The sequence below is a fragment of the Trichosurus vulpecula genome, chromosome 3, assembly GCF_011100635.1.
Source record: "Trichosurus vulpecula isolate mTriVul1 chromosome 3, mTriVul1.pri, whole genome shotgun sequence".
In the NCBI taxonomy this organism is placed as follows: domain Eukaryota; kingdom Metazoa; phylum Chordata; class Mammalia; order Diprotodontia; family Phalangeridae; genus Trichosurus; species Trichosurus vulpecula.
Genome location: NC_050575.1, coordinates 93,290,421 through 93,316,522, shown reverse-complemented (window position 1 = coordinate 93,316,522; position 26,102 = coordinate 93,290,421). Strand labels below are relative to the sequence as shown.

At 37.9% G+C, this 26,102-nt stretch overlaps 1 protein-coding gene across 1 annotated transcript; it reads left to right on the top strand.

Moving 5' to 3' along the window:
* The first annotated feature begins 707 nt into the window (after window positions 1-707).
* On the top strand, window positions 708-25,734 carry LOC118842137 (ovomucoid-like). The gene is made up of 6 exons (XM_036749762.1): window positions 708-782; window positions 3,681-3,717; window positions 7,540-7,663; window positions 16,106-16,148; window positions 21,433-21,542; window positions 25,689-25,734. The coding sequence occupies exons 1-6, from the start codon at window positions 708-710 to the stop codon at window positions 25,732-25,734; spliced, it is 435 nt and encodes a 144-aa protein (XP_036605657.1).
* The last annotated feature ends 368 nt before the right edge of the window (window positions 25,735-26,102 follow it).

Here is a 26,102-nt window from a genome sequence, read left to right as displayed (position 1 = left end):
CCTGTGTTCTTTTCTTGCCCCTTCTGTCTTTCAAAAGGGGACTGAAGCAGAAGAAATGGCATTTGAACCACAGATACTGCAGATCTGGTAAAATTCAATTTGCACAGATTCTACCAAAGTTGAGAAATGGAACACAGATCCAATGCAAGTAAGCTTTGTTGTTGTTCAGTCATTTTAGTTGTGTTTGACCTTTTGTGATCCAATTTGGGGTTTTCTTGGCAAAGATACTGGAGAGGTTTGCCATTTACTTCTCCAGCTCATTTTACAGATGAGGAAATGGAGGCAAACAGAGTCAAATGACTTGCCCAGGGTCATACAGCTAGTAAGTATCTGGGGCCAAATTTGAACTCAGGAGGGTGAGTCTTCTTCACTCTAGGCCCAGCCCTCTATTCACTGTACCACCTGGCTGCAAGTAAGCTACATTGTGATTATTGTTTTTCAAGCTTTATGTTAGGAGAACTGGAAGACACTTCAGAGGTCTAGTCCAAACACTCCCCCCTCCCATTTTGTAGATGAGAAAACTGAGGGTCAGAGATGATAAGTGATTTGTTTAAGTCACACAGGTAATAAGTAGAAGTACCTCAATTCAAACTCAGGTCCTCTGACTCCAAATCCATTGCTCTTTTCACTATACTATGCTGGTTTGGGACTGTATTGTCTGTTGGCCAGGAGAATGGAGAATGATAGGCTTGACCTGGGTATGAATGATGACTTCAAAAACTAAGTATAGACAATGTGAGGTTGACTGGATCTTCAGGGACTTCTGGTTTGTGGGTGTGTTGGTAAAAATAAATCTAGATCTTCATTTTAACTACCTTTCACAAAAACTATTCCACGTGCAACCAAATCTTGGGGAACCCACCATCTATTCATCAAACACAGGCACGGGGAACAATACTCTGCCAAACCTTACTAAGGCTAAAGAAATGTAAGAGAACCCAAAGTTGGTGACTTTCCAACATGTATCAAAATAACAATTCCTTGATCAGGACTGTCATGCCATGAATGGACATAAACAATTAGTAGGAAAGGTTGACCATAGCATAATAAGAAATTCTGTAACTGGAGTCATGGGAGGGGGGAGGCAGAGCCAAGATGGAGGCTAGAAAGCAGAGACTTTCTTAAGCTATCCCCAAAATCCCTCCAAACACCTGTAAAAATGGGTCTGAACAAATTCTAGAGCTGTGGAACCCATGGAATAGCAGAGGGAAACAGGTCTCCAGCCCAGGAGAGCCTGGATGGTCACTGGGAAGGGTCTATCACATAGTGCTGGGAGTAGAGCGCAACCCAGTGAGGGCCATGCCAGGACAGACCAGACCTGAAGTCAACCAGCCAGAAAAGGCCTTGGGACCATGAATCAGTGAGCTGGGGCTCTTACCAGACTTCTCAACCCACAAATGCCAAAGAGCAGATTAGAGGGAAACTGTAATCGAGTTCAGAGCAGTCTGATCACCAGCCCTAGGGGTGGCAGAGGTGGTGCAGTGGTGGCGGCAACAGCATGAAACTCCTGAGGCTGCTTCCAGAGCTACAGCATCAGCTGTTTCCTGAGTCCCTGGCTCACAAGGTGAGAGGAATCTAGCAGCAGATCAGAGAGGGAGCACAAGAAGTGCTTTGTGGGCACAAAGGCAGATTCTCTTGCTGTGCCCTGCTGGGATCTGTATTGCAGTCCTGGTTGGCGGTTCTTGGAGGAGGAGGAGCACTGCTGTGCCTGGGCTGACGGTGGAGTAGAAGTAGCTCTGAAAACAGCAGTGCTTGGACCCTAAAGCTTGGAACAAAGTACTCTCTACTCTACAAACAGTCATATACTGACAAAAAGCTCAAGGGTCAAGCGGTTGGCTGGGAACATGAACAGGCAGCAAAAACAAACTCAGACTCAAGCTCAGACTCAAACTCAAACTCTAGATTCCTTTTTTGGTGACAAAGAAGATCTAAACATACAGCCATAAGAAGTCAACAAAGTCATAGAGCCTACATGAAAAGCCTCCAAGAAAAATATGAATTGGTATCAGGCCATGAAGAGCTCAAAAAGGATTAGGAAAAGCAAGTAAGAGAAGTAGAGGAAAAACTGGGAAGAGAAATGAGAGTGCTGCAATAAAACCATGAAAAAAAAGTCAACGACTTGCTAAAGGAGAACCCAAAAATTACTGAAGAGAATAACACCATAAAGAACAGACAATCCCAAATGGCAAAAGAGCTCCAAAAAGCCAATGAGGAGAAGAATGCCTTGAAAGGCAGAATTAGCCAAATGGAGAAGGAGGTCCAAAAGACTACTGAAGAAAATACTACCTTTAAAATTAGATTGGAGCAAGCGGAAGTTAGTGAGTTTATGAAAAAATCAAGATATAAAACAGAACAAAAGGAATGAAAAAATGGAAGACAATGTGAAATATCTCATTGGAAAAACCACTGACCTGGAAAATAGATCCAGGAGAGAAAATTTAAAAATTATTGGACTACCTGAAAGACATGATCTAAAAAAGAGCCTAGATATCATCTTTCAAGAAATTATCAAGGAGAACTGACCTGACATTCTAGAATCAGAGGGTAAAATAGAAATTGAAAGAATCCACCTATCACCCTTGAAAAAGATCCCAAAAAGAAAACTACTAGGAATATTGTTGCCAAATTCCAGAGTTTCTAGCTCAAGGAGAAAATAATGCAAGCAGTCAGAAAGAAACAATTTGAATATTGTGGAAACACAATCAGAATAACACAATGTCTAGCAGCTTCTACATTAAGGGGTTGAAGGATTTGGAATATGATACTCTGGAGGTCAAAGAGCTGGGATTAAAACCAATAATCATCTACCCAGCAAAATATACATTTTCAATAAAATAGAGGACTTTCAAGCTTTCTCAATGAAAAGACCAGAGCTGAATAGAAAATTTGACTTTCAAATACAAGAATCAAGAGAAGCATGAAAAGGTAAACAAGAAAGAGAATTCATAGGGGACTTACTAAAGTTGAACTGTTATGTTTACATTCCTACATGGAAAGATGATGTGTATAATTCATGAGACCTTTCTCAGTATTAGAGGAGTTAAAGGCAATATAGACAGAGGGTACAGGATGAGTTGAATATGAAGGGATGATATCATAAAAATTCAATAAATTTAAGGGGTGAGAGAAGAATATATTGGGAGGGGGAGAAAGGGAGAGATAGAATGGGGTAAATTATCTCACATAAAAGTGGCAAGAAAAAGCAGTTCTGTTGGAAGGGAAGAGGGGGCAGGTGAGGGGGAATGAGTGACTCTTACTCTCATCAGATTCAACTTGAGGAGGGAATAACATACTCACTCAATTGGGTATCTTACTCCACAGGAAAGTAAAGGAAAGGTGATAAAAAGGAGGGAGATGATAGAAGGGTGCAGATGGGGAAAGAGGAAATCAAAAGCAAACACTTTTGAAAAGGGACAGGGTCAAAGGAGAAAATTGAATAATGGGGGACAGGATAGGATGGAAGGAAATATAGTTAGCCCTTCACAACATCAGCATTGTGGATGTGTTTTCTATAATGATACATGTGTGATCTATGCTGAATTGCTTGCCTTCCTATGGAGGTTGGGTGGGAAGGGAAGAGGGGAGATAATTTGGAACTCAACGTTTTAAACGCAGATGCTTAAAAAAAGTTGTTTTTTGTGTACAGCTGAGAAACAGGATATATAGTGAATGGGGCATAGAAATCTATCCTGCCTTACAAGAAAGTAAGGGGAAAAGGGATGGGGGAGGGGAGTGGGGTGAAAGAAGGGAGGGCTGACTGGGGAACGAGGCAATCAGAATATATACCATCTTGGAATGGGGGGAGGGTAGAAATGGGGAGAAAATTTGTAACTCGAAATCTTGTGGAAATCAATGTTGAAAACTGAAATATTAAATAAAAATGATAAAATTAAAAAATAAAAACAAAAAAAAGAAATTCTGCAACTCACCCTATTATTAAGTACTCAACAGTAACCCTGGAGACATCACTACAATACTTTTGTTCATAAAGTTCATATTCTCCAGACCAGATTGTTTACATGTGATGGGGTCATATCTGCAGAATAAATCACTGATTGCTATGAGTTGGCTGACACTGTGAATGAGTTTCAAAGTAATCATTCTTTTATCCCTTTTAACTAATTTCAGTTGTAAAGATGTCACAAAGGGCTACAAGGGTGTGGGGGAATAGTTTAAAGAACAAACTGAACCTAGCTTTGCAGGGGATTCACAACACATGAATTAGAAATCCTTGGTCCCAACCCTTTCTATACTCACTGATTATAGTCCAGCACTGACAAGCTCTAGGATCTTTGGAATAGGTTATATATTCATTTTTTATCACCATGAATTAATCAAGGTAATTAATATGAACAATGATACAGGTCACACTCTGGCCTTGTCAATTAGTACTAAGCAAGATGGTGTTTTGGGGGATAGAGAAGGCATCTAACAGAGGTCATCATTCATGGTTCCAGTCCAATTATTGATTCCTTAAAAGTATCTTCTCCTTTCCTGGAAGTAAGGGTAGTTCTTCATAGGTCATCAGAGCCAAGGGTCATGGACTCCCTCATTATCACAAAACATTGGGCTCTGTAAATTCTAATGATCAGAGACCTTACTCCAGTCCTCTGAAGAAGAGAAAATATTCCAAGAGATTCTGCGACAGAGGGGTCCAGACAGTAGTCTTCTGACACCAAAGCCTCTGTGTTCTCTGGTAAAAGCAAGGGTGTAAAGATTTTCTTGCAAGAGTGAAGAATGGGGATAAGGACCACATTAGGCCTGTAATGTCATTGGTGTAGAGAACTTATAAGTGAGAAATCCCTCTCTACCAATGTAGGTCAGCAGCTTCTCTGAAGCTTATAGACACAGAGCTACTGGCACAGGGTCATGCAGCCAGGATATGAGAGAGGCAGGGCTGGAATTCAGTTCTTCCTGAATCCAAGGTCCACTCTCTAAACCACAATACACTCAGACTCTCAAAAACCGGTGAGGCTATAGGAAGAGTTTACAATATATTTCTAGGTTATAGAACTCTATGTATAATTTCAGTTGATCAATGCAGACAGCATAAAGTTCTTCATTCAGACTTTTGTGGCTGTCACTACAGACTTATAATGTCTCCTAGATGAGATCCACAGACATATCAGCTTGGGTGATGTTGTGTAGTTATGATGGGGGATATAGATGAGAGACCCCGACAGCTCTCACAGAAGAGTGACAAGCTAGATGCATTGTACTTTATATGGCATATTGCCAAAATGGTACAGAGCAAAATTGGGATTCTTAGAGGTTGACAGTAATTGTGGAACACTGAAGGTGGTGTACATAAGAAGGTTAGGCCTGTCACTCATAGCCAGATGACTGGTACTGAAAGATGCTAGTTTTACTGGTTCATAGGTAGTTCTATTTCATTTTTAATATTTTATTTTTTCCCAATTACATGTTAAACCAATTTTGACATTTCTTTTAAAGTTTTGGGCTCCAAATTCTATCTCTCCTTTCCTCCCTCTTCTCTCCCCATCCTGAGAAGGTAAGCAATTTTCTATATGTTATACATGTGCAATTATGTAAAACATTTCCATAATAATCATTTTGCACAAGAAGACTGAAAGAAAAAAAGAAGAAAGAAAGGAAGAAAGAAAGAAAGAAAGAAAGAAAGAAAGAAAGAAAGAAAGAAAGAAAGAAAGAAAGAAAGAAAGAAGGAAAAAATAGTAAACCAGTTCGGATATCAGTTCTTTCTCTGGTGGCAGATAGCATATTTCATTATGAGTCCTTTGGTATTGTCTTGGATCACTGTATTTCTGAGAATAGTTAAGTCATTCAGAGTTCTTCATTGTACAATACTACTGTTAATGTGTACAATGTTCTCCTGGTTCTACTCACTTCAATTTGCATCAGTTCATGTAAGTCTTTCCAGATTTCATACTTAGTTTTAAAATTATCATTCCCATCTGAATCAAACACTTGATATTCCATTTTATTTGTCTAAAGTCAACTCTCAAACTAGCATGGCAAAAATGGAAAGAAAACTGGATTGAGCATCAGAAGCCCTGAGTTCATATCCTCGATCTTTCATAACCTCTCTGAGTTCCAGTTTCTTCATATGTAACATAAGTCTTTTAGTCCCTTTCTAGTTATAATATTTTATGTGGTATAGTAGAGTCTTTTCTTTTGTGCCATAGAGCATGAAGGGCCCAGTGGAGACAACAGACTATAGTGAATGTGCGGAAAATATGGCATCAACCAATAGTCATGACTTCAAAAGACATAAGGAGTAACTTTTTTTTATTACAAGAGAAAGAAAAAGGCCATGCATGTCGCAGTTCCTTATACTGAACACAAAGGAGCCTGGCAATGTAGGCAGAGATTTGGGTATTTAAAGGTTACACAAAAAGGTGAAATCTTATAGGAGGGGAAAAGACCAATCTTCTCCCTGAGGTGAGGAAAAAGGGCAGAGAAAGAGAGGGAGGACAAGAGGGGATAGAAGGGCAGGAGCAACACCAGCACCATTTTCTCTTTTCCTTGGGAACTGCCAGACCATGAAGATAGTATGATTTGCTTATCCAAAAGCATTCCAGCTGCACAAATAGTTGCCTCTCTTGGTTTGGCTCTCAAGGGCACACTGAGAGTTGTTAGGGTTGAAAGTAACACCTTATGTCAGCGAAGAGGGGGCTTCATTCTTGACTTGTTTTAGGCCTCCTGCATACTCTGGGTCCAATGTTTCTGGAAAACAGGGCAACTAAGAAGACAGGTTAAGTTGACATCAGGGTCATAATGGTAACATAAAGATGTTATCATTGGTAGGGACTAGTTGGATGAATGACTTACATGGGCATCTGAGGGTCAGCATGTGGGATGGCATAGGGTGAGCAAGTCTTGGGGACTGGTCAATGATGTCATGGGGATTTGGGCTGTTGTGCATGGGAGCAATGATATCACAGGGTGGGCAGGACTTAAGTTTAATGGATCATTATGGGCAGGGTTTCTAATCTTGATAAATAAAAGATCTCATGAATACTCATTTTCAGTGGACATGTCAAAACGTATTAGGAGTCTAATTGACTGCTAGTGCAAATTCCAGCTTTCTTCTGGAATAAAACAGGTCTTACACACAACTGTGACTTTTTCCTTCCTTTCTGGTCTTAACCTTGCCCGGGAAGGGTTAGGAAGGAAAGAGAAACCTTTTTTTCCCTACATTTTTAGGATTTAATAAGATTAGGAAGTGCATTTCAATTGTTAAATACAATCTGTTCAATTTCTAATTCTTTATAATCATTTTCTCCTTCTTTCCCTTAGGAGATGATGCAAAAGGCCAGAATGTGAGTACATTATTCTGTGACTGTTATGAGATCAATGAAAAGTTCGGATTTTATGGTGACTGTAGTTTCCAGGGACAGCATAATGCATTATAAAGAGCCCTAACCTGGAGGTCAGAAGACAAAGACTTTTTAGTTCTGACTTTGCTACTTATTGTAGCCCCCTAGGTCTCTCTGAAAGATCTGAAAAATAAGTTTCTAAGAGCACAAGAGTACCATCTCTATCCTGTCTTTTATCTGCAGGTTGATTGCTCTAGATACCCCAGCACCAGCAAGGGTATAATATGCCCTGATTCCTTCAAACCAATCTGTGGTACTGATAAGAAAACTTATGCGAATGAATGTGCACTCTGTGCTACTAATGCGTGAGTACAAAATTAAAATAGCTAGCTTAAGCACACCCAGTTTATAACCTAAAGGGAGCTACTTCCTCAAGCCAATAATAAGCATTTATTAAGTACTTGCTATTTTCCAGACACTTTATTAATAATTGGGGATATAAAGAAAAATGCATATAGTCCCTGACCTCAAAGAACTTACATTAGTCATACAAGAGGTATAGTGGATAGTGATCTGGACATGGAGTCAAGAAGACTGAGTGCAAGTACTTCCTCACATAGTTACTAGCCTTGTGGCTCTAGGCAAGTCATTTAGCCTTGGTTTGCCTCTATTTCTTCCTCTGTAAAATGGGGGTAATAATAGTCCCTATTTCTCAGTATTGTGAGGATGAAATGAAATATTTGTAAAGCACTTTGAAAATCTTAAACTATCTAAGTGATAGCTATCATCATCACCACGACTATCACAACCACTGTCATCACCATCACTTTCACCACCATTACTACCATTATCATTACATTAGAATGGGGAAGAAACCATGTACACATGTAGGTATACACACAATGAATACAAAGAAAACACAAAGCAACACAGGAGGGGAAGGCCCTAGCAATTTGGTGGAACAGGAAAGGCTTCATCAAGAACATGGTACTTAAGCTAAGTCGTGAAAGAAGCCAAGGATTTTAAGAGGTGGAGACAGAGATCATTCCAGGAATGGCCAACAGTCAGTACAATTACGTGGGGCAAGAGATGGAGAATTGTATGTGAGCAAGAAGTAGGTCTGTGTCACTGGTTCATGACATGTGGAGAAGGGTAGTAATTTGTTAGAAGTCTAACAATATAAAAGGGAGCAAGTTGTGAAGAATTCTAAATGACAAACAGATGAGTCAAAATTTGATCCTAGAGATAATACGGAACAAATGGAGTTTCGTGAGTAGAGGGTGCCAGGGTCAGACTTGAGTAATAGGAAAAATCACTTGGGCAATGGTATGGAAGACGGATTGAAGTGGGGAGAGACATGAGGTAGGGAGGATAACAAGGTTTCTAACCTAGAGTTAGAAACCTCTTCAAGCCATCCCTTGCAACCCTGTCATCCCATCTTTCTTTGGGCACTTCCAGGAGTTCGCTACCTCTGGAAGCACCTTATTCCATTGCTCTGCCACTCGAGTTTGTATGAAGTTCTTTCTCACATTGGGATGATAGCTGCCTTTTTATTTTTGTTTGTTTTTTTGTTTTGTTTTTTGGCAGGGCAATTGGGGTTAAGTGACTTACCCAAGGTCACCCAGCTAGTACCTGTGTCAAGTGTCTAAGGCCAGATTTGAACTCAGGTCCTTCTGACTCCAGGGCCAGTGCTCTACTCACTGCACCACCTAGCTGTCCCTGTATCTGCTGTTTTTTTTTCCTTTATTTATTTTTAGTTTACCACACACGGTTCTACATAGTTTTGAGTTCCAGTTTTTCTCCCCTCCCTCCCCCCTCCCTCCCCAAGACGGCATGAAGTCTCATATAACTGTCATGTATAACTTCGCATTGAATTAATTTATGCTCTAGTCAAGTTGTGGAGAAGAATTTTGACCAATGGGATGAATCATGAGAAAGAAGAAACAGAACCAAAAAAACAAAACAAAACAAAAAAAAAACCCCAAAACCAAAAACAAAAGAGAAGCAGAAAAGGCGAGCATGTAGTGTGCCTCAGTCTGTATTCAAACTTCGCAGTTCTTTCTCTGAATGAAGATAGCATTCTCCATCGTGAGTCCCCTGGAGTTGTCCTTGCCCCTTTAGGTTGCTGAGAGAAGCGCAGTATGTCAGGGTTGGTCCTTACGGAATCCACATATCTGTGGCTGTGCACAACGTTCTCCTGGCTCTGCTCCGCTCACTCAGCATTATGTCATGTAGGTATTTCCAGGTTGTTATGAAGTCTGCATCATCCCCATTTCTTATGGCACAATAGTATTCCATCACCTTCATATACCACAGCTTGTTCAGCCATTCCCCAATTGATGGGCATCCCTTTGCTTTCCAATTCTTGGCTACCACAAAGAGAGCTGCTATAAATATTCTTGTACATATGGGTCCTTTTCCCGCTTGCGTGATTTCTTTGGGATACAACCCTAGAAGTGGTATTACTGGGTCAAAGGGTATGAACATTTCTATAGCCCTTTGGGCATAGTTCCACACCGCCCTCCAAAATGGCTGGATCAGCTCGCAACTCCACCAGCAATGCAACAATGTTCCAATTTCCCCACATCCTTTCCAGCATTTATCATTCTCCTGATTTGTTATTTTAGCCAATCTGACAGGAGAGATGTGGTATCTAAGAGTTGTTTTGATTTGCATTTCTCTAATCAGCAGCGATCCAGAGCATTTTTCCATATGCCTGTAGATAGCTTTAATTTCTTCCTCTGAAAACTGCCTGTTCATATCCTTTGACCATTTCTCAATTGGGGAATGGCTTGTATTCCTATATATTTGGCTTAGCTCCCAGTATATTTTAGAAATGAGGCCTTTATCAGAGATACTAGTTGCAAAGATTTTCTCCCAATTTTCTGCTTCCCTCCTAATTCTTGTTGCATTGGCTTTTTTTGTACAAAAACATTTCAATTTGACATAATCAAAATTATCCATTTTGCATTTTGTAATGCTCTCTATCTCTTGTTGGGTCATGAATTCTTTACTTTTCCACAAATCTGATAAGTAAACTATTCCTTGCTTTCCCAAATTACTTAGAGTATCAACTTTTACTCCTAAATCATGAACCCATTTTGACTTTATTTTGGTATATGGTGTAAGATATTGGTCTATGCCCAGTTTTTGCCCTACCATTTTCCAATTTTCCCAACAGTTTTTGTGAAATAGTGAATTATTAGCCCAGAAACTGGCTTCTTTGGGTTTATCAAAGAGTAGATTGCTAAACTTGTTGATTTCACCTACTTGTGTACCTATCCTATTCCACTGATCCACACCCCTGTTTCTTAACCAGTACCAGGCAGTTTTGATGACTGCTGCTGTGTAGTACAGTTTAATATCTGGTGTGGCTAAACCACCATCCCTAGCATGTCTTTTCATTAATATCCTAGATACTCTAGACCTCTTGTTTTTCCAAATGAATTTTGTTATTATTTTGTCCAGCTCAGTAAAAAAAAATTTTGGTAGTTCGATTGGTATGGCACTGAATAGATAGATTAATTTAGGTAGAATTGTCATTTTTATTATATTAGCTCGGCCTAACCACGAGCAACTGATATTTCTCCATTTATTTAGATCTGATTTTATTCGCGTCAAAAGTGTTTCATAGTTATGTTCATATAGGCCCTGGGTTTGTCTTGGCAAATAGACTCCCAAATATTTTATAGTGCCTTCAGTAACTTTGAATGGAATTTCTCTTTCTATCTCTTGCTGTTGGGCTTTGTCAGTAATGTATAGGAATGCTGAGGATTTATGTGGGTTTATTTTATATCCTGCAACTTTGCTAAAGTTGTTTATTATTTCAAGTAGTTTTTTACTTGATTCTCTAGGATTCTCTAGATAAATCATCATATCATCTGCAAAAAGTGATAATTTAGTTTCTTCTTTTCCTATTCTAATTCCTTCAATTTCTTTTTCTTCTCTTATTGCTACAGCTAATGTTTCTAGAACCAAATTGAATAATAGGGGTGATAATGGACATCCTTGTTTCACCCCTGATCTTATTGGGAATGCATCTAGTTTATCCCCATTACAAATAATGCTTGTTGATGGTTTTAGGTAGATGCTATTTATAATTTTGAGGAAGGTTCCCCTTATTCCTATGCTTTCTAGTGTTTTTAATAGGAATGGGTGTTGTACTTTGTCAAAGGCTTTTTCTGCGTCTATTGAGATGATCATATGGTTTTTGCTAGTTTTGTTGTTGATATGGTCAATTATGCTAATAGTTTTCCTAATATTGAACCAGCCTTGCATTCCTGGAATAAATCCTACCTGGTCATGGTGTATTATTCTCGTAATGAGTTGCTGCAATCTTTTTGCTAATATTTTATTTAAAATTTTTGCATCAATATTCATTAGAGAAATTGGTCTATAATTTTCTTTCTCTGTTTTAACTCTACCTGGTTTAGGTATTAGTACCATGTTTGTGTCATAAAAAGAATTTTACTATTTTCCTATTTCCTATTTCCTATTTTCCCAAATAGTCTGCAAAGTATTGGAATTAGTTGTTCTTTAAATGTTTGATAGAATTCACATGTAAAACCATCTGGCCCTGGAGATTTTTTCCTAGGGAGTTCGTTGATGGCCTGCTCAATTTCTTTTTCTGATATGGGGTCATTAAGAAATTTCACTTCCTTCTCTGTTAGTCTGGGCAGTTTATGTTTTTGTAGATATTCATCCATATCTCTAAGGTTGTCAAATTTATGGGCATACAGTTGGGCAAAATAATTCCTAATTATTGTTTTGATTTCCTCTTCATTAGAGGTGACCTCACCCTTTTCATTTTTTATACTGGTAATTTGATTTTCTTCTTTCTTTTTTTTAATCAAATTGGCCAAAGGTTTGTCAATTTTATTGGTTTTTTCATAAAACCAGCTCTTTGTTTTATTTATTAATTCAATAGTTTTCTTGGTTTCAATTTTATTAATCTCTCCTTTGATTTTCAGTATTTCTAATTTGGTATTTAATTGGGGGTTTTCAATTTGCTCTTTTTCTAGCTTTTTCAGCTGTATGCCCAGATCATTGATCTCCTCTTTCCCTATTTTATTCATGTAGGCATTTAGAGATATAAAACTTCCCCTAAGAACTGCTTTTGCTGCATCCCATAAGTTTTGGTATGTTGTTTCATTATTGTCATTCTCTTGAATGAAATTATTGATTGTTTCTCTGATTTGATCTTTGGCCCACTCACTCTTTAGAATTAAATTATTTAGTTTCCAATTAGTTTTTAGCTTATTTTTCCATGGTACTTTATTAAAAATGATTCTTATTGCATCATGATCTGAAAAGGATGCATTGACTACTTCTGCTTTTCTGCACTGGATTGTGAGGTTTTTATGCCCTAGTACATGGTCAATTTTTGAGTATGTGCCATGTACTTTTGAGAAGAAAGTATATTCCTTTTTATCCCCATTCAGTTTTCTCCAGAGGTCTATCATATGTGCCTTTTCTAAAATTCTGTTTACCTCCTTAACTTTTTTCTTATTTATTTTGAGGTTAGATTTATCAAGTTCAGAAAGGGGGAGGTTGAGGTCTCCCAATATTATAGTTTTGCTGTCTATTTCTTCCTGTAACTCCCTTAACCTCTCCTCTAAGAATTTGTATGCCTTACCACTTGGTGCATATATGTTAAGCAATGATATTGCTTCATTGTTTATGGTGCCTTTTAGCAGGATATAATGTCCTTCCTTATCTCTTCTAATTAGATCTATCTTTACTTTTGCTTTGTCTGAGATTAGGATTGCTACACCTGCTTTTTTTACTTTAGCTGAGGCACAATATATTTTACTCCAGCCCCCCTGTTTCAGATGTGTTTCTTGTAAACAGCATATTGTAGGATTATGGTTTTTAATCCATTCTGCTATCTGCTTCTGTTTTGTGAGAATGTTCATCCCCTGCACGTTCAGGGTTATGATTTCTATCTGTGTCTTTTTCTCCATCCTAATTCCCCCTGTTTATGCTTTTATTTCTCCCTTTCCCCTTCTCCTCCCCAACAAAGTTTTGCTTTTGACCGCCGCTTTCCTCAGTTAACCCTCCCTCTTTATTCCCCTCCCTTATCTAACCGTTACCCACTTGCTACTTCTCCTCTTCCTTCTGCCCTCCCCCCTCCCTTTTTCCCCCCTTTCCCTCCCACTTCCCGTAGGACAAGTTAGATTTCTAAACTTATCAGAGTATGTTATTCCCTTCTTGAACTAGATCAGATGACAGTAAAGCTCAAATACTGCTCTTCTCCCTCCCTTCTTTCCCTCTACTATAATATGTTTTTTTGCCACTTCCTTTGGTGTAATTTACCCTTTTCTACAACCTTCTTACCACTTCCCTCATAGCCCTCCCTTTATATCTCTTATTTATATTTTATATCTTTACATCAGTTAATTTATACAGGCATTCACAACCTATGTATATCCCTTTCATTTGTCACAATAGTTGTACCATTCACAAGAATGACTTATATATGTATATGTATATATGTATATATATACATAAAAAACATACATAAGATGATATAATCCCACATAAAGATGTAAACAACCTAAGCTTATTGGTTAATGAAGTTTGTGGGGTTTTTCCCCCGGTTACCTTTTTATGTCTCTCTTGAGGTTTGTATTTGGAGATCAAATTTTCCATTGAGTTCTGGCCTTTTCATAGGAAGGTCTGGAATTCCCTTATTTCATTGAATGTCCATCGCCTTGCCTGGAAAATTATGCTTAGTTTTGCTGGGTAGTTGATCCTTGGTTGTAGTCCCAGCTCCTTTGCCCTTCGGAATATCATATTCCAATTTCTCCTGTCTTTTAATGTGGAAGCTGAGAGATCCTGCGTGATCCTGACTGTAGTTCCACGATATTTGAATTGCTTCTTTTTGGCTGCTTGCAGTATTTTCTCCTTAAGTTTATAGCTCTGAAATTTGGCTATAATATTTCTTGGTGTTTTCAGTTTGGGATCTCTTTCAGGGGGTGATCGGTGAATTCTTTCAATGACTATTTTGCCCTCTGGTTCTAGGACCTCTGGGCAGTTGTCTTTGATAATTTCTTCGAAGATACTGTCAAGGCTCCTTTTTTCATCGTGGATTTCTGGTAGACCAATAACTCTCAAATTGTCTCTCCTGGATCTATTTTCCAGGTCAGTTGTTTTGCCAATCAGATATTTCACATTTTTTTCTATTTTTTCATTCTTTACATTTTGTTTTATTACTTCTTGATGCCTCATAGATTCATTAGCTTCCACTTGCTCAAGTCTAATTTTAAATGAGTTAGTGTTTACATTTTGCTTTTGAGCCTCCATTTTCAATTGGTTGATTTCACCTCTCAGGGTGTCCTTTTCTCTCTCTAGATTCTGAATCTCCATAGCCATTTCGCCAATCTTATTCTTTAGGGACTTGATTTCGTCAGTGGATTTTTTCTCCCTTTTTTCCATTTTTTCCATATTTTCTTTTAGCTCCCTAATTTGATTTTTAAAATCCTCTTTTAGCTCTTCCAGCAGTGCTTTTTGGGCTGGAGACCAGATCATATTAGCTTTTGAGGTATCTGATGTATCTACCGTGTCATTGCTATCTTCTTCTACGTCGATATTTTGATCCTGCCTGTCTCCATAAAAAGAATCTATTGTCCTCGGTTTTTTTGTGTTCTTCTTCATGTTGGATTGCCTTTTGCTGGCGTTAGAACGAATTTCTATCTGTGAGTCTCAGGGCTTTCTGTCCCAGCTTTCTTATTCTGGGGGTTGTGAGTCTAAAATTATAACCTTCAGTTTCCTGAGGTGTGGGGGAGGGGTCTGGCTCCCTGGCGTCTCACTCCCTGTGGGTGCTCTCCAGCCCTTGCTTTTCAGCAATGGTCTCAGCTGTTTGTTGTTTGAGCTGATGACTGGCGCTTCCCCTGGGGGAGCAAGGTTACGTCTGGGCTCCTGGCTTGGCCCCCTGCCGACTCTTCCCCTCTGGGACTAATGAGCTTCTAGTATTTGTCCTGTGAAGCCCCGCTACTCTCTCCTCTGTTTCAGTTCTCTTTTTTTTTTTTTTCCCGAGGAATTCTCTGGGTGAGGGGGGGAGGGGTTAGAGCCGCTTACCTAGCCATTGAGTCTTCTGGAAGTTCAAGAGGCCGAGATCCTGAGTTTTGCAAGCGTCAGGAGTGGGTGTTTTCGCGGCTGGTGGCGTTGCGCTGCCTCTCGTCGCTCCCAGAGACTGCCGTCCTGTGTTGGGAGGCCTGGGGATCTCTGCCGATTTTGGGCGCCCAGCTTTCTCCCAGCCCGTCTCCCACGTGGATTTCCCGGCCGGCCGCTTCCGCCTTGGTCTGGAGCAGCCCCGCACCGAGCACTCTCCGCGCCTGCAGGTTCGTTCCTCTGGCCTTTCAGACTCTCCTGGCTCGGAAATTTGCCCCACGCAGACTGCTCCCGGTTTCTGACTCTCTCAAATCTGCTCAAATTCACTTTTTTATGGGAATCTGACAGACCTTGTGAGAGAGCTCCGGTAAGAGGCTGCCTTCATGCGGCCATCTTGGCTCCGCCCCTGTATCTGCTGTTTTAAAGCTAGCAGCCAAAGCAGTAGAAATAAAACTGTTCAGGGAATCAAGAGATTAGGGTTGGAACTCAGGCCATAATGCTAATATTATAGATGCCTTTGGGACCATTACTTGAAAACATGGAAGTAGATGATCTTTCCCAATTTTGATGATCAACCAGGATATTCTATATGCCCAAACACCCCATTTCTCAGATCTGTGGGACAAAATAGAATCAACTGCGTTAGTACTTAACCTCTTACAAGGTTTACTGATCCTAAACTTCCTCTCTTCCAGAGAAAAAGGGCTGAACATTAAGAAACTGCATAATGGGGAATGTGTAAGTACATGCATTATTAGTTTTAGGAATTAAACTGGGCATAGTTGATTTATTTCTTGTCTGAAGGTCACTACACTGCAATATCTGCCATCTAGGATTCACAAAACAAAACAAATACAACAGAAAAATGCAAAGATAATCTCTGAGAACCTGAAACAGTATACCCATCCTTAGCCTAGTTACTTTGACTTTCAATACAACTGTAAGAAGCAGTGTGATATAATGGAAATACAATACCACAATGACTAATAGAGTCAAGATCTTAAAATAGGTCAATAGGATGGATGAGCCAAACCTAAGAAGGTCAAATTTTAACAGCGATAAATGCAAAATTGGGTACTTGCCTTCAGCTTCCCAAGTACAGGATGGAGAAGCATGATTGGCCAATAGCTGATTACCAGAAACTTCTCTAACTCAAAAACATTGCCAAAAAGAATTATGCCATTCATAAAGTAAACTAAAGCTGAATCAATGAAACAAGAGGACAGAAATAATATAAATATAAAAATCTCATTAAATGATATTGGAGAGCTTAAATACTTTGAGCTCTCATTCAGGGTTATGAGACATGTCACAAGATGGTGAACTCTGTGCAAATAATCTTACCAAATAAAATACACCCTTAAACATCCAGAGTTGAGCTGGGGGTGAATTTCCTGCCTGTTCCCCTTATAGAAGTGACATAGCCTGAAACCTATCCCTTTGTCCTCCTCCCCTGCTTTTCCCTTCACCTTATCAGTCATCAATAAGATGTAGCACACTCTGGTTCTGCCAAGCCACATGAAGAAAAGAGAAAGAAACTAGGGGATAAAAAATGTGGGTGGCATAGAGTTTGGCCTGGCATTGGGAAAAGGGAAAAGGACTTCTGAATATACATGAAAGAATCTGGCCAGTTCTCCCCTCTCAGATTTTACTTTGTACAGGAACTTTGCTGCCTGGGCAAGGTAAAAATCTGTGAAGCAGTGATTGGGAGAGGAGTTAAAGGGTAAAGAGGGAAACCAAAGATGAGTTCTTAGGACTCCAAGAAAAAAGATTTTTAAAAATAAGCCAAAGGAGAAATATTGAATATGAAATTGTAAGCAAATTAAAAAGAAACAGAAAGATTAATACATAGAGAAAGTTAATAAAAATACAGAGACTTGAACACCATAAAAATGCAATATACTATGAAAGAAATTGAACCAAGATGTCCCAAATGAAAAAGAGAATTCTTCAGACTCCCCAAATATCACAGAACAGCAAGAAACCACTGGATAGTTCAAGAGGGAAATAACTCTTTTAAAGAATATATTTAGTAGTGAAATTAGGTCAAGAACAAGAGCTTCCAACACCAAATTCAAAAAGAAAATAAAAGGAATACACAGTGGAGAATCTCTTCAAAGCAGCAGTAATTCTGAAACAGATGATGGCACAAAAATTCAGAAATGGAAGAAAATCTGAGATGAGAAATAAGCAAAAATCTGAATATTAAAAGTACAAATGAACTGATTACAAACCAAAGCAACTGAACTCGAACAGTGCACACAATAGGCTTCCTAGAAAAAACAGGAAACCTAAAACCAAGACAAATCAAACACCAACTAACAACCAACCAAACAAAAACAAAACCTTGCATACTGTAGAGCAGGAAATACTATAAACAAAGTATTTAAATATTTTGCATAGAAACAGAAAAATACCAATTGATTATATACAAAAATTGTTACCAGGGTAAAACCCCGCCCTTAAAATTCTAAGCCTTGTAGAGGTTTTCTTTCCAAAAGTAGACAAATTTTACAAAAAATCCAGAACAAATCCTTCAGCTATCAAGAAATAACCTATTCTTAAAGGCAAAGGCAACCTAAAGTACCATTCTGCAAGGCTGAACCTGAACATAAACCCCCCAAAACTGAGGTAAGCAGAATGTTTGATTCTTGATAATTAAAGACAAGGACAAAAGAAAGCTAGATAAGTACAATTATTAAGAAAATAGTAAGGGAACTTCAGGATAGCACACAGACCAAGATGGCGTTGACCTTGCAGCCGCTGCCACAGCTGTCTCAGCTCCTATCCCAGGCTGCTCCAGCAATGTACTTTGGTCCAGTCAGCATTTTACTGTTGGGACAATCAAAATGATAAATACAACTGGCTAAAAATTATAGTAACCTTGGGCACTACTGCAGGCCTGTGGGCCTTTCTCCTCCAAAAACATAAAGAAGATATTTTAGAGTATGAAAGAAGAAAAGGGCTGAAATAAATTGTTTGAATCTCCTTCTTTCCTGATGACAGCCTAAATTGTGTTAGGATTTCTGTGCAGCATCATAGAATGTGCAAATAAAAATTCATCTGAAAAAGGATACCTGCCCATTTTCCAGGTTAAATATATCCCCTCAACTTGTAGGAAAGCCAGTTTGGAACCAGTATTTAATCCATGTGTGCAGATTAGTGAGACCTTAATTAACAGCTGAAAGGCACTAACATAGATGAGCAAATTAAGAATAAAAGTTAAATTAATAAAAATTAAAAATTCATTGCCAGAAATTGAACACTGGTAGTTAACATTTTAAGGCATGTATCTTCTATCATCAGATATAACACTGCCATGACAATGGTAATTCAGAAGTTGGTGAGAGTTTTCTTTTAGTTGGTTGTTTCAATATCATTCTGCCAAGCTGACTTTTTCTTTATGTGAAGTTTTATTTCAGATTCAGAATGTTCGTTATTTAATAGTTTAGAAAATTGGAAAGATTGAGATGCTTCTAGTAAATCAGAAAATATTATTCTCTTCATTTCTTCTAGTATAGCTATTTGGGGGTTAGAAAAAAATGTGGAACTGGGTACCTAATCTAGCATCCTATCTCTGCTCCATGGAAGTTTAATGATTTACCTGTGAGTTCCTATCCTTTCTTCACTATGGCAGGTGCTTAATATAACCTGCTTGCACTTCTTATTGGTCTGTTTCATAGCCTACGATACTTGGTAGATAAATTTTTAGAGGTTGAGGGTATACAGAAATGGTTAAGATGATCCTTATACTTGAGGAGTTTACCATCCACTAGGGGAGGCAAGGCTTACCTAAGTAATTATGACACCAACTAGAATGTAAAGTTTCCTGGGAAATAACAAGGGAAGTGCTCTGAGAAGTCACAAGAAAGAAAGATATAAAGAAAAGGGAGGACCCAGAAAAGCACGAGCTAATCAGTGAAAATGTTTCAAACCTGGTTTGTTCTGAGGCCCCTTACTTGTAGCTAGATTTTAAATTCTACTTGTAAAAAAAACCAGAAAACTGAATAATAAAATTAATTGTCTCATGAAAACAAGCTCTAGAAAAAAGTAAAAACTATTGTTCAGAGGGCAAAAGAAAGAAAAAATGTTTTTATCAAAGGATCAAAAGGACTTGAACAACTAAAAATTTAAGGGGATCTTAAGGTATACATAGGAAGGAGGCAAAGATGCATTTATTGTTGAATATGTTATTTTTCCCAATTACATGTAAAAATATTTTTAACATCCTTTTTTAAAAATTTTGAATTTTAAGTTCTCCCTCCCCTTCACTCCTCTCTCCCTGAAACAGCAAGTGATTTGATATAGGTTATATATGTACAGTCATATAAAACATATTTACACATTAGTCATGTTGTGAAAGGAAAAAATAACACAAAAACAGAGAATATTAAAAAAAATGGGATGCTTTCTATCAGCATTCAGACTTCATTCTCTAAGGTCCCATCCAATTGACAGAACGTGTGCTCACGGATGCAGGTCCCCGTCATGAATGTGCAACAGTATGATGGAGTAGAAAAGGCCTTGGAGAATAAAATAAATAAAATATTAAAAGAAAAAAAAAGAAAAGTAAAAATCCCTGGTGGTACCTGATCAGAATTACCTGCATTCAAATTCTGGCTCAGATAATTATTTGGTTGTTAACTTTGGGAAGTCACCTCACCTGAAATTTTTGAGTTTCATTTTCCTTAACTGTAAAATAGGAATGATAACTGGATTCTTTAATCCACAGGGTGCTTTCATTTATTTGTGTATCTGTTTTTTACTATCTATTTAATTTTTTTAAAGGATCCTAGAAATGAAATGAGAAAGCTTAGCTCTAGAAAAGTTGGTTACTTGCCCAAATAACCCTGGAAGTAAATAGCAAACAACAGCACTTTTTCATCCTTAATATACTTAATGAATGTAAGAAGTTTCTGTTGCTGCTCTGTTTTTGCTGTTATTCTTCAGTGCCTCATTATACCACCCAGATGGGCCCATATAAGATCTTGCAAGTAGTGCTAATCTGTAAGGAGTAGAGTACAATGAGTATGAACCAGAGATAAATGTAAGCCTGTCACCTGAGAATCAGCCGGATTTATTTAACAGAAGATTATATCACAGAGTAAGTAAGTTGTGGAACAGTTAAAGTAGAACTCGAAATCAGGTCCTAAGACATCTGAAAGAATGGGAGATATTTAGCCTAGAGAAGAGACGACTTATTTGATACATTATGATTGTCCTCATAACATTTAAAAAACTTTCATACAGAAGAAAGAGGCAATGGACCTGGTATCAGGAAGACCTGAGTTCAAATACTGTCTTAGACACTTACTAGCAGTGTGACCCTGGACTTAACCTTTGTTTGCCTCAGTTTCTTCATCTATAAAATAAAAGATACTAACCAGACCTATCAGTCAGTGATTCTATGAGGATAGAATGATAATGCACTTTGAAAACCTTGAAGTGCTACAAAAATACTTCTTGTTACAGTGAGGTGACATAGTGAGTAGGTTGCCAGGCCTGGAGTCAGGAAGACCTAAGTTTGAATCTGGCCTTGGACCCTTACTAATTTGTGACCTTGGAGAAGTTACCTGATCTGTGTTTACCTTAGTTTCTTAATCTTTGAAATAGGCATAATAATAGTACCTACCTGTCAGGGTTGTTGTGAGGATCAAATGAGGTAATATTTATGAAGTGCTTGGCATAATGCCTCGTAATAGTAAGAACTACACTGGTGCTTTCTCAAGTTGGTCACCAAGGGCAAAACTTAGAAGTTACAGGGATTCAGATTCTGGCTCAACACAACGAGGAGAGTGCTAATAACTTAAGCTATTCAGTAATGGAGCTAGATGCCTTGAGGTATAGTTAGCCTGCAGTCACTAGAGTGGTTAAGCAGAATGTGAATGACCACGTGTTGAGGATCCTATAAAGTTAATTCCTTTGGTGGGTGGTTGATCTCTAATATACTTTGATGTCCCTTTTAATTTATATGTCTATGATTCTCTAATGTATATATTTTTTTGTGGGGAGGGACATGCAGATTGAGTGCCCAACAGAAGAACAAACTGCCTGTACCATGGAATATATGCCCCACTGTGGATCTGATAACCGTACTTATGCAAACAAATGTGCCTTCTGCAATGCTGTTGTGTGAGTACCAAGATGAACAAATTGTTAATAGTAAGATACCTTATTATAGGGCTTTGCACTGGGCTAGGGCTGGGCCACCTGTTTCCCTCCCCAATTTGAGAGGAAGATGATTAAATGCTGGCTTTCCCGTCATGGGCTCTCACTATGTGTCCCCTATGAGGTTCACCATCTTTGTATCTGTTCCTTGAGCAGAGTCATGAAAAATAAACTCCATTATTAGTCATGTTCAAAAAAGAAAAAAAAAGAAAAGAAAGAAAGAAGAAAATATGTTTTAATCTTCACTTGAATCCATTAGTTTTATTTCTGGTGGTAGAAAGCGTGTATTATCATGAGTCCTTTTGAACTGTGATTGGTCATTGTGTTATATTTAGAGTTATTAAGTCTTTCACAGTTGATTATCATCACAATATTGCTATTACTATAAAAAAATTTCTTTTCATTCGGCTTATTTCACTTTACCTCAGTTCATATGTCTTCCTGTGTTCTTCTGAAACCATTTCCTTTATCCTTTCTTAATATTACAGTAGAATTCTATCACATGTACATTCCTCAATTATTGGGCATCCCATCTGTTTCCAATTCTTCACCACCATAAAAAGATACATATAAATTTACATATATATTTTACATCTGGCTTATTTTCCTTTTTGCTTTGATGACTTTTAGTTATAGACCTAATAGCCACATTCCTGGGTCAAGAGGTTTGCACATTTTAATTGCTTTTTGGTCATGGTTCCACATTGCTTTCCAGAATGGGTGGATTAGTTCACAGCTCCACAAACAGTGTATCAGTTTACCTATTTCCATACATCATCTCCAACACTTGTCATTTTCCATTTTTGTCACTTTATCCAATATGATGATTGTGAGGTGGGACCTCAGAGTTGTTTTAATTTGGACTTCTAAAATTATTAGTGGTTTATAGCATTTCTTCTTATGTCTATTGATAGCTTGGATTTCTTCCTCTGGAAAGCTTCCTATTTGTATCTTTTGGCCATTTATCAATTGGAGAATGGTTCTTTTTTCTTATAGGTTTGGCTCAGTTCTCTATATATCTTCAAAATGATGCCTTTATCAGAGAAATTTTTTACCTAGTTTCTTGCTTTTATCTTAATTTTAGTTTCATTTGTTTTATTTGTACAAAAACTTGTCAATTTTGTGTAATTATATTTATCCATCTTACCTCTTGTTAACATCTATCCCTCTATTGTTTAGTCATAAACTCTTTCCCTATCCATAGTTAAAAGGTAATTTCTTTTATACTCTACTATCGGGTTACTTTTTGTATTTATATCATGTGTCCATTTAGAACTTCTCTTGGTATAGGGCATGAGATGTTGGTCTAGGCCTAGTTTCTGCCAGACTACTTTCCAGTTTTCTCAGTAGTTTTTGTCAACTAGTGTGTTCTTGCATAATAGGTGGGACCTTTGGGCTTATCAAATACTGTGCTATTGTGCTCACTTGCTTCTGGGTATTGTGTATATAATGTATTCCTTTGATCATTGACTATTTTTCTAATTTTTAATTTATTATCCAATGCCAAAGGTGGTGTAGTGGATAGAGTGCCTGGCTTAGGGTCATAAAGACCTAAGTTCAAATCTGACCTCAGATACTAGCTATGTAAGCAAGTTATTTAATCCTGTTTGCCTCAGTTTTCTCATCTTTAAAATAAGCTGGAGAAGAAAATGGCAAATCACTTCACTATCTTTGCCAAGAAAACCCCAAATCAGGTCACAAAGAGTAAGACGTGACTGAAAAAAATGACTGAAGAACAACAACTAAACAGCCAAATTGTCTTAAAAATATAGTTTTGTAGTATAAGTTGAAGTCTGGTACTGGTAGGCCACCTCTTACATTGCTTTTCATTGGTTCCTTCGATATTCTAATTTTTGCCAGAGAAGAAAGTGAGACTGGTAGTTTTGCACAGCTTTCCCTCACTTAACTCCAATTCACTTGCAAGTCATGGCATCACCTTCCTGATGCCATGGTCCCCATTGAGAACAAAGGATAAACAACATTTTGGAATCTCTTTCAGGAGGTGATAGGTGGAAAGGGAATTGTTTCTTGATGTCTCATGGAATCCTCATCTTCTAGTTACCCAACTTTAGTTTTTAAGGAATTCTTTACTTCAGTGACGTTTTATACCTCCTTTTCCATTTGGACAATTCTGCTTTTGAAATTATTCTTTTCTTCAGTGAAATTTTGTACCTCTTTTTTCATATGGCCAATTCCACTTTTTAAGTCATTCTTCTCTTCAGTGGATTTTTGTTCCTCTTACAATTTGACCTATTTTATTCTTTAAGTTTTTATTTTCTTCCGAATTATTTGTGCCTTTCTTTATCAAGCTGTTGACTCCCTTTTCCATGATTTTCTTGCACCACTGTAATTTTTTCCCAATTTGTCCTCTTATTTGAGCTTTAAAATCGTTTTTGAACTCTAACAGGAATTCTTTTTGGCCCTAAAACCAATTCACATTTTTCTTTGAGGCTCTGGCTGTAGCAGTTTTGACTTTGTTGTCTTCCAAGTTTGTTGATCTTCCTTGTCACATAGCAACTTTCGATAGCCAGATTTTTTTTTGTTGTTGTTGTTGTTTGCTCATTTTTTCCAGACTATTTTTTTAAACTTTAACTTTTTGTTAAAGTTTGGCTCTACTCTCAGGGTGGAGGGGTTACTGTCCCAAATTTCAGGGTTTTTGTGCTTCTATTTTCAGGGCTAGTTATGGAGCTCTATAAGTTTTCAGTTCTTCCAACCTGGTTTGAATTAAGGAGAGGTGCTCTCCTGGCCTGTGCTATAGTCTGTGAACAACCACAAGCACTCTTTTCTGCCCTAAAATTATGACTGTGGTCCTTGCTCCCCTATGGCCACATACTCTAGTGTTCTGGTGCTTCTTCTTGCTCTGAGACTGCAAATGGAACCCTATAGGGAAACTGAAACAGAGTCCTACAGCTAGTGCCAGCAAAGTGTCCCTATCCTTCCCCTATCTGTGGGCTGAGAGCTCTGGAAGTTGCCCCCAAGGCCTGTTGCTGGCTTGCCAGGCAGAGATTGTGTTGGACTGAGCCCCATTCTCACCCCAGTAAGATCAATGTCCTTTCAAGTTGTTTTGGACTCAAAAATTGTTTCATCTCATCCTTTTGTTGGCTGTAACACTCCAGAATTCATTTTTGAGGCATTATTTAAAAATCATTTGGAGGGGAATTTGAGAGAACTCAGGTAGGTACCTACCTTTACTTTGCCATCTTGGCTCTGCCTTGACTCTTTTTTTGTATCCCTAGCAATTAGCACTGTGCTTGGCACATAGCAGGCACTTAATAAATGCTTATTGATTGATTTATTGATTGGATGAATGAATGGATGGACACTTTGTTCCTTAACTACAAGTCTTTAATTTTCTCTAGACTTATTCAAAGATTCTTGATTTTCCTTCCTAATCCAGGGTTGACTTCTCATTACCTTGATGTTAAGCTGTTGGTCTCTTTTAAAATCTAAACCATATCTCAGGCCAATTAAGAATGGTCACTATTTGCTTATTTATTTCATGAGTGACTAAAAACTTGCTTATAATAAAAATATATGGTACTACAATTACTCTGTTCCTCTGACTATAGACAATCCTTTAATAGAAAACACTTTCCTGAGCATATAGTTTTGAACATAAAATAAATATAGGTATATACCTAAAACAGCACTCATTATAAACTGTGATCAACTGTTATATAAGCTTTCCTTGGGCTGTTTGAGGGGAAGTGCAACTTATTTGGTTTAATATGGTATTTTACTAAAGCGCAATAATTTTTTTTCTTGCTTTATTTTCTATTTTGTTTTTTTCCCCCCGCTACATGTAAAAACAACAGTGTAATAATTCTTAATAGACATTATGTTCTACATTTGGGCAATATGGTAAAGGAGAATGTCTTTTTTCTCTTATCATATTTATTTATATTTGCACCGACATGGTAACAAGAAACATGTTCAATTTCTGACAAAACTGGTAGCATAGAATGTAGTCTATAACTGTGCACATACGATAATATAGACAATTTCTCATTACCCTCCTACCACCCCTACAATTACAAAAAATATCCCAATTTTTTCCACAAATAACATGTTTTTAAGTATTTCTTCACTAATCACATGCTTCTCTTGCAGGAGGAGCCATAATTCTCTGACCTTAAAGCATATTGGCAAATGCTGAATCCCTGCTCGGGACAATAGCAGCAGACTTCCTTCTGCAATCATTTTCTCAGCATAGAACTGGTATACACACCACGAGTTGCCCTCTAGCATTACACTAAGCTAAAAACAATGGTAACCTGAGATCTGCTTGTTGATTTTCTTCCTCAATAAATAATTCTCTGCAGGAGTTCTCAGGGTTGTATGTTTTCCTTCTATCCATGTGCTTAGTACTTAAAATTCATAATTTTCTCATTTTCAAGAGATGAACAGGTAATAATAATAATAATAATAATATCATCATCATCATCATCTCAGGTAATAATCACAAAAATCCAAAAAAAGTTGTTGAACTCTTCACTGGCACCAAGTGCTTTTCGATCATGACTG